At 46.9% G+C, this 13,852-nt stretch overlaps 1 protein-coding gene across 1 annotated transcript in view; it reads left to right on the top strand.

Moving 5' to 3' along the window:
* The first annotated feature begins 3,096 nt into the window (after window positions 1–3,096).
* The window catches only part of XKR6 (XK, Kell blood group complex subunit-related family, member 6), a 20,788-nt gene continuing 10,032 nt past the window's right edge, over window positions 3,097–13,852 (top strand). The window contains exon 1 of the mRNA XM_010192818.1: window positions 3,097–3,289. Within this exon, the coding sequence (XP_010191120.1) occupies window positions 3,106–3,289 (184 nt within the window). The 5' untranslated portion in view covers window positions 3,097–3,105. The remainder of the gene's footprint in view (window positions 3,290–13,852) is intronic.

Genomic DNA, 13,852 nt, shown 5'->3' with positions numbered 1-13,852 from the left:
CAGGAAGAGTGGGTTTATGTTGTGGTGGTTAGAGATTGGGGACAGCAGTAAAAGACCTGGTTTCTGCTGCCAGAAAACTTTAGGAGATTCCTTTTGGTGCTCCATGACTCAGTTTCCCCATCTGTGAAGGAGCACGATACATAAGTTGGTCTTTGCAAAAAGCTGTGGGCTCAACAGCCAAGAGAATTTGGTGTTACTGTCGTTGTCCTTGTTCTGGCCATTGATGGAGACAAGACCAAGGCATTATATGAATCCAGTGCATTTTTATGTCCTTTTATGCGTGCTGCCTCCACAAATAGGTGGCATATCCTCTCACTGTAGCCAGTTTGCGCTTAAGCTCTGTGGATGGTGGAGAATCCCTAGGGATCAAAGAGAAATCATTGCAGGATGTGGTGTCACTTCTTTTCATTTCTTCTTGATCTTTTTGAGTGACTCAATGCCACTGTTGGAGTTTGGTTCTGCTGAACTGAAGTACTCAGAAAAGCAGGCACTCGTAAAAATGACCAGCAACTGATGGTGGGGACAGCAGTGTGGCAGACTAGAGGTCTCGAAAATGTGAGCTGTGAGAAGGGACATAAAGAAATTGGTTTATTTTAGGCGGGAGAAAAGATGACTGAGGGTCTACATGGTAATTGTGTGCAAACAGGTAAAACACTGCTGCAGGCTGAAAATTAGTAAGTTCTTCTCCTTGTCCATGGTTGGGATGATGATAAATTAGTGGTTTAACCTTCAGAAGAGGAGTTTAGGTTTCATGTACAAGCAGGAATGGGTACTTCCCTTCTGGGAAGGGGAAGCCATGCAAGACTACAGGTCAGATTTGGTGAATATCTCTCTGGAAAGAGTTTGGCAGAGGTGATGCTGTCTTTGCCCAAATGCACTTGGGCAGCACCTCATGGGCACCACCACCTTGTTTTTTTGGCGTCCCTGTGTCGCTGATATTATAAAAACCAGTTGCATGCTCCTTTTCTCTACTTCCTCCTTCAGCCTTTGCAACTTACCCTCTCCAACTTTGCCTTTCCAGCTGTCCTTGTTTTGCTGGGATAGAATCAGTTTTCCATTCAGGAAAGCTGCATTTCTGAAAAGACTACAGCACTCGATTTCACAGGGACAAAGCTGATAAGACACCTTGGTTTAGTTTTTGGCCAGCACTGGTATGTGAAGACCAAGGTCTTCAGAGGTTTTAAGTTAAAGAGGTGCAGAAGCTGAAGAGAGCAAAAACCAAGGCAGTTGAACCAAAACTGTCCCCAAGATGGCCAACAGAAATTATCCGTATCATAAAAGTGATGCTCACTATGAATTAGGAAGTTTGCAGGGGAGGACCCTCTTTCTTTGATGGCTGCTGTCTCAGAAGGTTTTCACCCCTCATTCTACTTACAAGGTCTACTCAGCTCATCGTGACCATCATATTGGCTGAGCATAACTCTGTGTATTTTACAATTATTATTTTATCAAATCTGTTTCTATTTCAACCCATGGGTCTCCTTTCCTTTTCCCAGTTGCCCTCCTCTAGTGAGGAGGAGCCATCGGGTAACAGAACAACTGCATAAACCAGACACCAGCTAAAGTACATTTATTTAATTTCTTGCACCATGAAGAAGGCAGGATTCCTGTGTCATCCTGCAGCTCCTGGGGCCGGGGGTTTTCAGGGAAATTTCGAGTCCAGGCGGTGGCCTTGGGCATGTTGTGGAAGCGGAAGGAGGACTGGTGTCCGTGGGAGAGCAGGTGGCTCAGCGGGCATTGCCACCCCGCTGGGATGTCACGCCAGTGTCACCAGTGTCGTATGTGACTGGCGTCGCATTTTCTCGAGTGTCGAGCCCCATCTGGTGGCTTTCCTGCGTCAGTTTTTGGTGTCCTTGGGTCTTCTTTCGCGTTTGTTTTTTTTTTTTTAAGTCTTCCGTGCGTGTGAACTGCAAATGGGAGGGAAGGACAAGGTGCTTAAGGGCAGAGCTTGCCGAGCTGCCCCTGCTTCTCTCCCAGCTCCGTGTCCCTGGGTGTCCTTTGGAGATACAGAGGCTGCCGAGGCTTACGTCCTTTCCTCCCGCACTTCCTTGCGGTGCAATCTCGCCCCGAGTGGCAATGAATGATCTAATCGTTTTGGCGAAACCCCAATTTGTGCTGTGAGCCCCTCCCAGAGCCTTCAGAAGGCATTTCATCCCACCGTCACGCTGGCATCGGAGGTGGGACAGATGAATGGTCCCAGGAGGGGACGTTTCTCTCCATTAGCTGGCTCAGATGACCAACTTTAGGGTCGATGTTAGTTGAAACAATTCCCATCGCAGATTTCAGAGCACAAGGTTGCAGCCACTGCTCAGGATGAGAAGGAAAAAGACCCAATATTCAGTTATTAATATCAGCAAGCACAGGAATCTCTTAGGAGGTGCTTCCTTTCTTAAATGCCATGAGTCCTGTGACATCAGGGCACCTTGTCCTACACTGACCTGGTCACCTCCATCGACAAAGGTTAGTCAAAGGTGCCCTGAAGGGACATTTTGCCCCAGGATGAGGTTTGCAGGTCCCCTCACATGCCTGATACGGAAACAGATGACAGAGCGGTACCTGTCCATGCATGAGACACCTTCTTCTAGTCCAACATTGCCCAAAGTCTCAATATCTGACCAGCAGTAAGCTGTGGCCTTTTGCATTCATGGGTCACACCTGTGCTGAAGGTGAAGATGTTGTCTCATTGCTCAGTCTGTGATGAATTGGGGTCAAATCTCTTTGCTCCATGAGGGGAGCTCCCTACTGCAGCACTAAAGGAGCTTAGATGGTGTGTCCATATACTACCAAGTGTCATGGGCAGCATTTGGCAAGTAGCTTCTTCTCGTCAAGGAAACAAATTAAGGGAGTTGTTTTCTTGTGCAAATGTTTTATGAGCAAGTTGAAGTTGAACACTTCCCATCTGGGCGGTGCAAGTCAAAGGTTTCCCACTTTTGCAACAAAAGTGGAGATAATGTTAAAGCTATGTAGACACCTGTGTCTACCCCAAACTCCCTTTCCCCCAGATAACCTCCCTCTCCCCAGACAACCCATCCTCCTTGGGTTTTGAGGGATGCCAAAGTCTCACGCTCCGCTTTTCCTCCTGTTCCCCGCAGGTATATCCGAACTATGTACCTGGGGATCCAGAGCCAGCGGCGGAAGGAACACCAGCGCCGTTTCTACTGGGCTATGATGTACGAATATGCAGACGTAAATATGTTGCGCCTCCTGGAGACTTTCCTCGAGAGCGCCCCTCAACTGGTGCTACAGCTCTGCATAATGATCCAAAAGAACCGTGCAGAAGCATTACCATGTAAGTGTCCCCCCTTATCACCCTCTTCCCCATCGCTGGTCCCGTGCTCAGCTGCCGATGGATGCTTTGCTTCCTGTCCGCCCTATGCAACCTGCTGTGTAAGGGGCTGCCACTTTGGACAAATCTCATTCCAGCTCCGTGCTGTGTTTGCTGGGTAAAATTTCTGCTCATTCCGCTGAGGAAAAAAAAGCACAGTATCAGTCAAAAGATGAGATTCAGCTTTTCTACACCCATTCCCATCTAAAGAAATGATGGTGGTGTCAGGAGGAGGCAGGCAGTCTCTGCTGTTGTGACAAGTGTCACCATTCATTTTGGGCAAACACAATCATTCCCTGCCTCAGTTTCCCTCCTTACATAAGTAGGACGATAAAACTGGCCAGATTTGGATTTGTGCTGTAAGGACAAATGGTTCAATGCCTGTGTGATGCTCTGATGGTGTGAAGCCACCTAGTGCAAGGTGCTTGGTTGTATAGATAAAGGCTTCAGGACCTTTGCTGAAGAGTGCCCAGAAATTAAGGTTTTGGCATTGGTACCATGGTTCTTAGCAAGCTGCAGAAAAGAGAGGAGAAAAGGCAGTGGAGGGGACTGTGTAGAGACAGAGATGTTGCAGTGCAGGTATCATTGCAAAGATGAGCAGAGGTTTGGAAGCAGTTCTTCAGGGTTAAATTTTGCTGATTGGACCAAGGTCACCGCTGTCTAGAGCATCAGTAAGTTGGACTGCTCTCCCCTTCCTCCATACTTCAGGCATGTCCATCATAGTTGTTTATAGAGGCCTCCTATTTATGCAGTCTTTTTTCTGAAACCTCTCATCACGAGCTCTCCAGGCCTCCGAAGTGCTGACACGATGAACATGCTTTCGTACAACTCCCGCTAGATCTGCTCACATTTGCCAGCACCCTTTTCCCGCTGCTTCTGACATCAATAACCCTGCTGAAAATGTATAAATCATAAGCGAAGAGGCTTGCCAGGGCGGTATGCAGATTGTTGGGCTCGCTGCAGAAAGCGCTAGGTGAAGTTTGCCGGCCTCTGGGGCACTGGAAGCCAGACGACACGGCCGAATAATCCCCCCAGGCTTTCAAATCTGTGGCTCTCTCAGTTTGCCACTTCCAGGCATGGCTGCCTAATCCACCCGAACAAGCTGCATCATTTTCCAACCCCCCCTCTGTGTCCCCTCCCATCCTCAGCTATGCAGTTCCTCTGCTCCTCCACCACACCGAGCTTGCTGCTCTCTCTTCCAAGGCAATGCACGTCCCCGCCTGCCTCCCCGAGCCCTGGAGGGCTCTTTGCCTGCCACGCTCCAGCAGCCGAGCTCTCATGGTCCCCAGCACTCTCCCTGCCCATGCCAGGGATGCGGTTGAGCATCTCGGGGCTGTGTGCCGAGCGGTGAGCATTGCTGATGGATATAAGCAGCAGATCAGCGCTCCCAACTCAGGTGCAAGGTTTCCTAGAGCTCCTCTGTGCCCAGTCAGTGTTTCTGTCTTCCTCCTCTTCCTCTGCCCGGCCAGCGCGTAATTATGTAAAAGGAAATTAAATGCTGAAAGGAGCCATTATGAAAGCGAGCATCAAAGATTTCCCTTAAAGCAGGCAGGAACCGAAGAAAGATGGATATTGTTAGGAAGGCAGTGTGTTTAAAAATCAAATCAAGTCTCTCCAGGCTCATTGTGTGTACGTGAGCGTGGCTCTGCACAGGAAGAGGCCAGTTCTGCCTCTGAACAGGGACAGCATCAGCCACGTCACCAAGGGATGCACACTGGTGAAACAGCCTGCAGCAGCGCTGATAAACCCAGGTACGGCCCATGCTACTGTGGCCAGACTCCAGCTATCTCCATATGGCTCACACAGTTTCTTATGGATGCATTTAGTGCTAGAACAAGGTCAATTTACCATTTTATATACCCCTCCTCCAAGCCCTAGTCCTCCCTGCTCTTAAGACTGCAGTGCCATGTCCAGTGCAGGAAACCAAGCCAGGCTCCAGTCTTCTCCAATAGGCTGCCTGATGTCTTCTTCTCCTATTCAAGGAGCTTTAGAAAAGAAGTTGCTGGAATGGCTATCGGGAAGTTTTGCTTTTTTTCTCCTGCTTCCCACATTAAGATTGCTGTTGGGGTAAGAAGAGTGAATATACTGGAGGTCTTTAATCAAATCCAGAGCATCTCCTGCAGAGATCATAGAATCACAGAATCACTTAGGTTGAAAAAGGCCTTTAAGATCAAGTCCAGCCATTAACCAAGCACTGCCAAGTCCACCACTAAACCGTGTCCCTAAGCACCACATCGCCCCGTCTTTTAAACACATCCAGGGATGGTGACTCCACCACTGCCCTGGGCAGCCCCTTCCAGTGCATGATAACCCTTTCGGTGAAGAAATTTTCCCTAATATCAAATCTAAATCTCCCATGATGCAACTTGAGGAAAGGGCTGATCTTGCCTATTGTGGCTGCAGTGAGTAGAGGAGCACTGTGAGGACTGGCAGAAGGGGATGCAGTCAGGCAAAAGCTTAATTTCCAGGTTTCCGTATCTATTGGATGGGCAGAAGAAAGTGAAACCTCGCCATGCCTCGCAAGAACCATTTTACCCTGAGAGGTTCCAGCTTGAAAGGATTGGGTGAACCTGTGCCTATTGCTCCTTCTGCGCTTAAAGAACAGACCAGTTTCACTACTGGGCCCCTGCTCACCCAAGAGTTATCATCTCCTGGGTGGTCTGACACCACCAGCAGCAGCAGTGCTGGAGCTGGAAGTCAAGTTCGAGTCCCAGCCTCAGTAAAGCTTGAGACAACGCCCCTGGGGTTTAGTGAAGGTCAAGATTTGTTCATAACACCCCTAACACAAGGCAGACCAGATCCCAGCTTAGCTGCTATTGCCCAGTGACTCGGGAAGAGCAGAAAATAGCACAGAGAGAAAAGAAGTAAGAACTCGGTGTCCTTCATTGGGCCAGATCTGACCTGGATAGTGCACAGTGAGAGCCTGAGCTGGAGTCCTTTGTGCTGTGGTTGCTGGGACAAATGGGTCAACATCAGCTCCTGGATATGTACCTGGAACGAGCTGGTGTTGGTATGCAGGCCCCAAGATTTTTGAGAGGATGGTACAACAGGGTGGCCATCTCTCTCAGATTTCTGGACAGCACTGGCCAGAGGACTGCCCTGATTTAAGCATCATGGTATATTTGTGGGGGGAAACATAATATTAACAATAAAAAAAGCCCAGCATCAGCAACCCAGATCTTCATTTCGTAACCACTCCTAGCAGATAATCCACCTCGCTTCTTGCAGAATAAAGCATCCTTAACCCACTTCGCCCTGCAGCGGTGCCTTTTCCTCTGCCCTGAATGGAAAGGAGCACACATAACCCGCTTAAAGGAGACACTCAACTTCTAGGCAGTTAATGAGGTGAGAGAGATTCCAGATTTTCAGCATAAATCTCCTCTTAAAGAGGTTTCCTTTTACTTAATTTTTTCCTGTGGCTACTTTAAGACTTAATGAGATTTAGCTGAACATCTGACGTCCTTCCACTTGTGTCACGAGTGCTTTACGCAGCACTTTGGCTGGGAATTTGCCGGCCTGAGCCTGCAGTATTCATCACAAGGTTTCCCCCCACAAAAACGACTGTCGATCCACTGATGCTCCTCTATAACCCTGCTGTTGATCTGGAAGAGATTTGCAGCGTAAGCCTTCATTATGCAAAGTCCCATTGAAATCTCTGGGATTTTGCATGGTGTCTGCACTCCCGCCCACAATAAGTAGTCTGAGGCTGCTCCTATATTTAAGAAAAAGCAACACCGACCTCATTTTTTTATGTGGAGTTGCTCTTTTTTTAACAGAGCAATACAAGTTAGGGACTGAAGAGGATTTTAGACATCTTAGTTACAAACGTGTTGGCTGCAGGGTGGCATTTGCAAATGACATAGCCAAATCTTATTGACCCTTCCAAGTCCTATCTGTTTTATCATATCCTTACCATATCTGGGGGTCATATATGATCAGGGCTTGTCCTTTTTTTTTGTGGGAACACTCTAAGATGCTTTTCCCTGTCACTTAGTTTAGAAAATTTAATGGGTCTTTGCGGGGTATTGGAGAATGAGCATCAGGGGTGGGTTAGCTGTTGTCCTTACTGCCCAGAAAGGGCATTCCCTATTGAGCTGAGTGGGTTTGGGATGAGCCAACTTCAAGTTAAACACTCCGGCACCCCAGTGAGAGGTTTCCTGTGTGGGTGATAATGAGTTAAGTCTAATGTGGAGATAAATTTCTCAGTTAATTTCCCCCTGATGACAGGCTGATAGTTAACCAATAACATGCTGTGAATAATGGATATGCTGAGAACTGCATACTGTCTGAAATGTCCTGTTAGATATATTCATCGGGTAAGCAATATCCCAAGGCACCACCACGTGTTGAGGAATGGTTTGAGATCTACAAACAAGGCCATGCCTGAAGGACAGCAAATTAATTACTTCTTACTCAGTCCCCTTCTCCCCAAAGATCAAAGTAACCTCCTTAGCTGGGGCAACCAAGTTGGAAAGGAAGTCTTCAGCCTTTAGCTGCCCAAGTATATGACTTTAAAGTGTGATTAACATTGGCCTGAACGTAACTGAAGAGACTAAAATTCCCATATCTCCACTGGAAGTGAAGAAGAAACTCATTAGATTTAAAAGTTGAGCCTATAAGTGGCACTGCTAACTTTGAAGGAGCACTAGAAGTTACTGCAGGATCCTTCATGCTTGGCTTGGACCAGCTAAGTCTGCACTGAACAACACCCAGGGACTACTTGGAGGTGAGCACAGACCAGGGACCATTCCCAACAGGCAGCTGGATGTGGCCACATTTGGATGGCAAGACATGAGGTATGGATAGGGTCAGGGTGTGCCCACTGACCTCAGGGCTGGAGAACAATTCCTGCAAATACTTGGTGCTTGGTAGAGACGCAGCCACAGAGGACTATAGGTGGGAGATGCCACAATGAATGGAAAAGCACATGTAGAAAGTGCTTGCTGTGGGGTGTTGTTGGTCATTTTCCACAGATGTCTTTCAATTTGGGTGTAACTAAATATGTGGATTGCAACGGTGCTCAAACATGAATCCAAATCCCCAAATTCAAACCTCTGTGATCTCACTAGATATAATTGTCCCCATGTATACGGAGTCCCATAACCAGAGTTACCCATCATAAATAAGCCGTGGTTCACCCTTTCTTCACAGGCATCAGATTCCTCAGTACAAAAGAGACCGACATGTCATCTACACCCTCTATTTGAGTTGGGTGAGACCTTGATTGAATGCAAAGTCCTTTTCCTCCAGAAGCGGAAACCCTCTTCCTTTTTCTGACTGGTGTATTTTTCCTAGGATCCAGCTAGATAACAGCAATATCTACCTAAAAAAAATCTTTGCCTTATAAAGTCCTCTGTTAAAGGAAATAAGATGGGTGAAAAGCCTACCAGAATCACAATTTGGCCTTTGGCTTGGGCTGTGAAACAGATCATAAGGAAAAAAGACCCTAAAACTTCACCCATGGAGTTGAAGGCCTCTTCTTTCTCCCTCTCTCTCATACCATTCCTTGGAGAGTGAAAGAAATGAGAGGCATCCATCACCCAGCCCTGGTTCTCTGTGTCAAAAGGGACATGAGCCAAAAAGCAGTTTCTCATTGCTATGTGGGCTCAGAAAAAGGACCCCACTAGTTGTGTGCTTGCTGAAGGGGATTGGTAGGGAGGGACCGGAGCAATCAGTGTTGAAAGTTTGTCCAGATTCAACCACAGTTTCCCTTTAAATGTTCATCAGCAGACCAAGGAGGCACCTCACAAAGTGCCCAGATAACACATAAGCAGCTCACCCAGGAGGCCACTCATATGACTCAGATACTTTGCCAGACTGGGGCATATGGCTCTGTTCCTGCCGTCCCCTCCTTCTCACCAAAGCCGGATGACAGATAGCAATTTGGTGCCCTGCTTGAAATGAGTCGCTGGTCCCGGGCCAATTCCCAGCAGCATCAAAAAGCCATGTCCACAGTTGGCAGTGGGCACGGAGGACGTCTTGCTCTGGCATGCTGAGAGCAGGCCAAGCCCGAGGCATGCTGGCAGCGAGCGGCACAGGGAAAGCTTGCCCTATCATCAGCCGTATTGTCCCCGCGCAGTGGGGAAGGACTGGGTCCAGGAGCCTTTGAAGCCAGTGACAGCTTCTTTTTCTCCAATGAGCTTTGGAACAAGCCCAAAAAGAGACGTCATCCCTTAGCCCATCCCCACCTGCAGCTTCTCCGTCCACCACCTTGCCATAGTTCTCGCTCTTTATTTTGGGAGCGCTGATAAAACCCCTTCTGTTCCCTATCACGTGCCACCGTCACGCATATGACATGCCACAGCCAATAAAGATGAGTCACCATTCACGGGACAGTGCTGACAGGTAGCCAGTGCTGCCAATTTTAGGCTTTGTCAGACTGTGGTAGTCATCAGGAGGGGGTTACATCATCAGAGCACTACACATTAGTCCATGCTGTTCCCAGGAGCTGCAGGCCGGGGAAAGTGAGGCACAGACGCAGAGCTTTGAGTAGTCTTGTGGAAGATCTCTATGGTGCAGGCTCCTGTGGAGCAAGTTTGTGCCAGATTCCAGGCAGGAAATTTAGGCCTTTTTCAGGTAATTTTATGCTGCAGACTTTCTTGGAGATATGCCTCTCATGATCAGAGCATAGGAAAAGGAGGCTACACACTGCTGTGCAATTGGCTAGTAAAATACATGAAGATTCAACTCTTTTCATCTTCAGGTTGCTCTAGGGTGCAGCTCCGGGGTTCATCTCTGGATGAACGGAGAGCACGTAGCCATGGAGATGGGCAAATAAACTGGGGAAGGTGCAAGTCGGGTGCTAGGCAGGAACTTCTCTGTGTTTCTAACCCTGATGTCGATGGAGCAGCTCAGGTTGGTGCAGCTGGCTCAAAATCGCTGAGTATTGAAGGAAAGAACTTTCTTATTTCAGAAAATATCAGTTGTTATAGATGATTAGCTGGGGGTGACAGTTCTCAGCCTGGGAGTGCAGCAGATTCACTGAGTTGGTGGAAATCTCCTGAAATGACTTTTGTCCCAAGTGGCATTTGACCAACCTCATGCTCTCAGTGCCCTCAGTTTGTTTGCATCTTCACATGGATACTCCCTGATAGGGGACGTCCACCAGGCACAGCCATTTCCCTATCGCAGGAGCCCATATCTGAAATACCCTAAGGTGCAAACAGACAGGTGAACTAGGAGAACGGATGCATGGTGTGATCTCAGCCTGTCCTTGGGGAAGGTGATGTTGAAGAGGCCATCTCAACTCCATCTTGTACAGACATCAACTTCTGAGAAGACAAAAAGACCCAGGAGAGACTAGCCAACCTGAGCATGACTTAACTGGTGGATGCTGGCATCTCATTGAGTTCTAGCATGCTACACATCGTTTAGACCTTTGCAGAGAGTACAAAGCATGGGAAGCAGAGGACGAAACAGGTTCAGTGTCCTTGGTCCCTTCAGCTACCCCACTGTGAGATGGCACCAGCTGCTTCACATTTGTTTTTGTCACTTTGATGCTCCCCCTCACAGAGCAGAAATGCTCTGCCAGTCCTGTGTGCTCTCCAGAAGCGTTGAGATTCTCTTTCTTTTCAGGAGACCAGTCCCCTCACCAGCACAATAACAAAGATTTACAAACCATTATGTTAGCAAAGTGTGCACTGCTGACACATCTCCTCCAAACACACTGAATGAAGACCTCTTACCTTGGCCAGTGAATGTGAACCGAGTTGTGTTTCCTTCCTCTTCCCCATCAGGTCAAAAGTATTCCCAGACCTGGGATGAAGTTTTTCTTTCTCTAAATGCCTGCAAACTTTCTATGTCCAGGCCAAACCATTAACCAGAGGTGGTTTGCAGGGTCCCTTTTGGGTACTGTCACAAACTGTTTGAGACATTGCTTTGATATTGCCTCATCTCCAAGGATCTGCCCATGGGAGCTGTATTTGTAGCAGGAGGTTCCCTCACTAAGCTCTGGCAGAAGATGTTGCCTCCTCAAGCTGGTGAAGTCTGTTTGGTTTCATCTACGCTAATAAACTGAAACACATCAAAACATGAGCATAGTCATCAGATCTCGGTCATCCACGTGGTTCAGATATCAGCGAACAGAATTAGGCTTTGCTCAGTTACTGATCTCCAGGCACGGGGTCCCAGATTCAAAAGCTGCCCCAGACCAGCACTAGGGAAAAGAGATTCTCATGGTTACTTTCAGAAGCAGACAGCAGGACTCCTAGGGCTTTCCTTTCCCATGCTGATGTACTCCCCTATTTTTCGGAGTATTTTAGTCCCACCTGCAAGATTACAATATCCTTTCAACTTGTGTTAGGCAGATTTGAATTCTTCTCAGTGGCTGCGGTTCTCATCTGAATTAAAAAAGAATGCCAGGATGAAGATTCTGTAACAAATATCAAACACAGAGTGGTAAAATGCAAGCATATTGCATGTGTTTGTAGAGTTGTGTTGTTTCATGCCACATATCCCTACTCAGAATACAGGGATGGATGGGGAAAGATTTTATTCTAAATCACACCATGTGTGGTTTTCCTTAGCAAAGGCCTTTTTTTTCCCCATTTCAGTGCATTCTAGTAGTAACATCAGGTATGTTTCTCTCCTAAAGGTTCCTAGCAATAAAGTTCAAATATCATTTGGACAGAAAAATCTTAATATAGGAGGCTCATTCTGATCTTTGCAAAGTATAAACTGGGAGCGACTCTGCTGGAGTCTGTGGAGATATTTGCTCAAGAATCTGAGCAAAGAATCAGCCACTAAAAGTTGTGTCTAAGGTATCGTTCACAAAGAACCAGCTGCTGAATGTGCAATATGGCCTTTCTTCCAAGAGGAACTCCTCTTGGATTTTGCCATCTTATTTTTCCCCTTTAAATTAATCACATGGATTTGTTTTGGGGTTTTTTTCTCACTGGTGAAAATTGTTTTAAACAGCAGAAGGAAGAACCTGTATCTCAGCAATCAATGACCACACAACACTGCACCTCTAACCAAGAGGCTACAAGAGCAGCACAGTCATACTTGGGTGTCTTTAGTCTCTACAGATCCATGGTAGATCCATGCTAACAGTGGTTCATAGCTCTCCATATTAACTATAAATGTAGCTTAGGTTGACCTTTTTCTCATCTCAGGTGCCTGTTAAGACTTGGATTCCTCTGGGCCATTCTGGTGGCCATGTAGATACAAGGCTCTGCTCAGTCTACTCTGACTTCTGAACTGAGGTCAGAAGCAAATGAGCACAAAAGGAACCAGAAACTACTCCAAGATAAAGCAATGGAAGTCTACAGAGATGACTTGTACACTTCTCAACTGGCCATGTTTCTTTCAAGTTGAATCAAGTTTCTCTGATAGACTCTACTGCCTTGTAATACTGCCTGCAAAGAGGAATTTAGCTCTGCATGCATAGATTTAAATCCTGTCCTTGCTGGAGGTGTTGTCAGGAGATCCTGATGGAGCATTTCATGTGAAATCTCTTGGGATCTCTCAAGGAGCTTCAAATCCTCTTCTCTATGGCTGTTCACTTCCAGGTGGGGTTCTTTTTCAGTGTGATTCTGAGACAGCAGTCAAAAGCATTCAAATTAACAGGAATTTAACTAAAGTCCTTATAATTATAGTGATGACCGTGCAAAGGGTATCTTGCCCTCCACACAGCCTTTGATAAAAATAGACACATATAAGAGTTCTCGTGCTCTATTTCCAAACAACCTAAGCTGTGCCCAGGAAATCCTGGCTGCTGCTCTCCCAGCACATTTCCACTGCAGAATTAGCCCAGGTGATTGGTACCTGGATACGTTTAGACCAGGCTCAGACCAGACCGTTCCTGTATGTGTGGCATCAGAAGGCAAAGATGCCCTTAGCTGTTGGTGCTGAGCATGTCTATGAACCTTGATGCAGCCCTGTCCATATGAGATTCAGCATGTTCTCAGGAGGATGTGCTGGGGAAAGATGCACTGGGGCATTGTGGGAAAATCCTGGTGAGGTATTGGCACTTGGATAAGATAGCCTGAGTCCTCACTGCTGGGAATGTGGCTTACCAGACTACATGAACCCCAATTTAAGTGATAACAGCAGCTGTTCTATTTGGAAACACCATCAAATGTAGTCCCATACTGGCATCAAAAACACCATCAGTAAGATTAATGAGATTTCTGGTTTACTGGCCAAAAATCACAAAGGAAAGAACTGTTTCATGTTAACACCCCCAAAACAGCATCCACTGAAGTGTAGAAGGACAGTGTCAGAGTAAGACAGTGAATTCTTTTCTTTATATTTTCTTAACATTTAGGTGAAGTTCCCAAATAGCGGAGTGATTTCAAAATAAATAGCTGCAGGTCATAAATAATGTCATAATGATATCACATCAAAAGGGACTTCAAAGGAAAGATTAGTCTTGTTGAGTGTCCTCTCCTCTCCTCTCCTCTCCTCTCCTCTCCTCTCCTCTCCTCTCCTCTCTAGAAGGATTAATCCGTACTGCCAAAACAACATTTTGCTGGCATAAAGCTATCTACATCTCTACCTTAGCTCTATTTGCCATGCTTGGGTTCA

The sequence above is a fragment of the Mesitornis unicolor genome, unplaced genomic scaffold (genome assembly GCF_000695765.1).
Source record: "Mesitornis unicolor isolate BGI_N332 unplaced genomic scaffold, ASM69576v1 scaffold41, whole genome shotgun sequence".
Lineage (NCBI taxonomy): Eukaryota > Metazoa > Chordata > Aves > Mesitornithiformes > Mesitornithidae > Mesitornis > Mesitornis unicolor.
The sequence above is the reverse complement of the archived record's forward strand: the minus strand, read 5'-3'. Positions and strand labels throughout refer to the sequence as shown.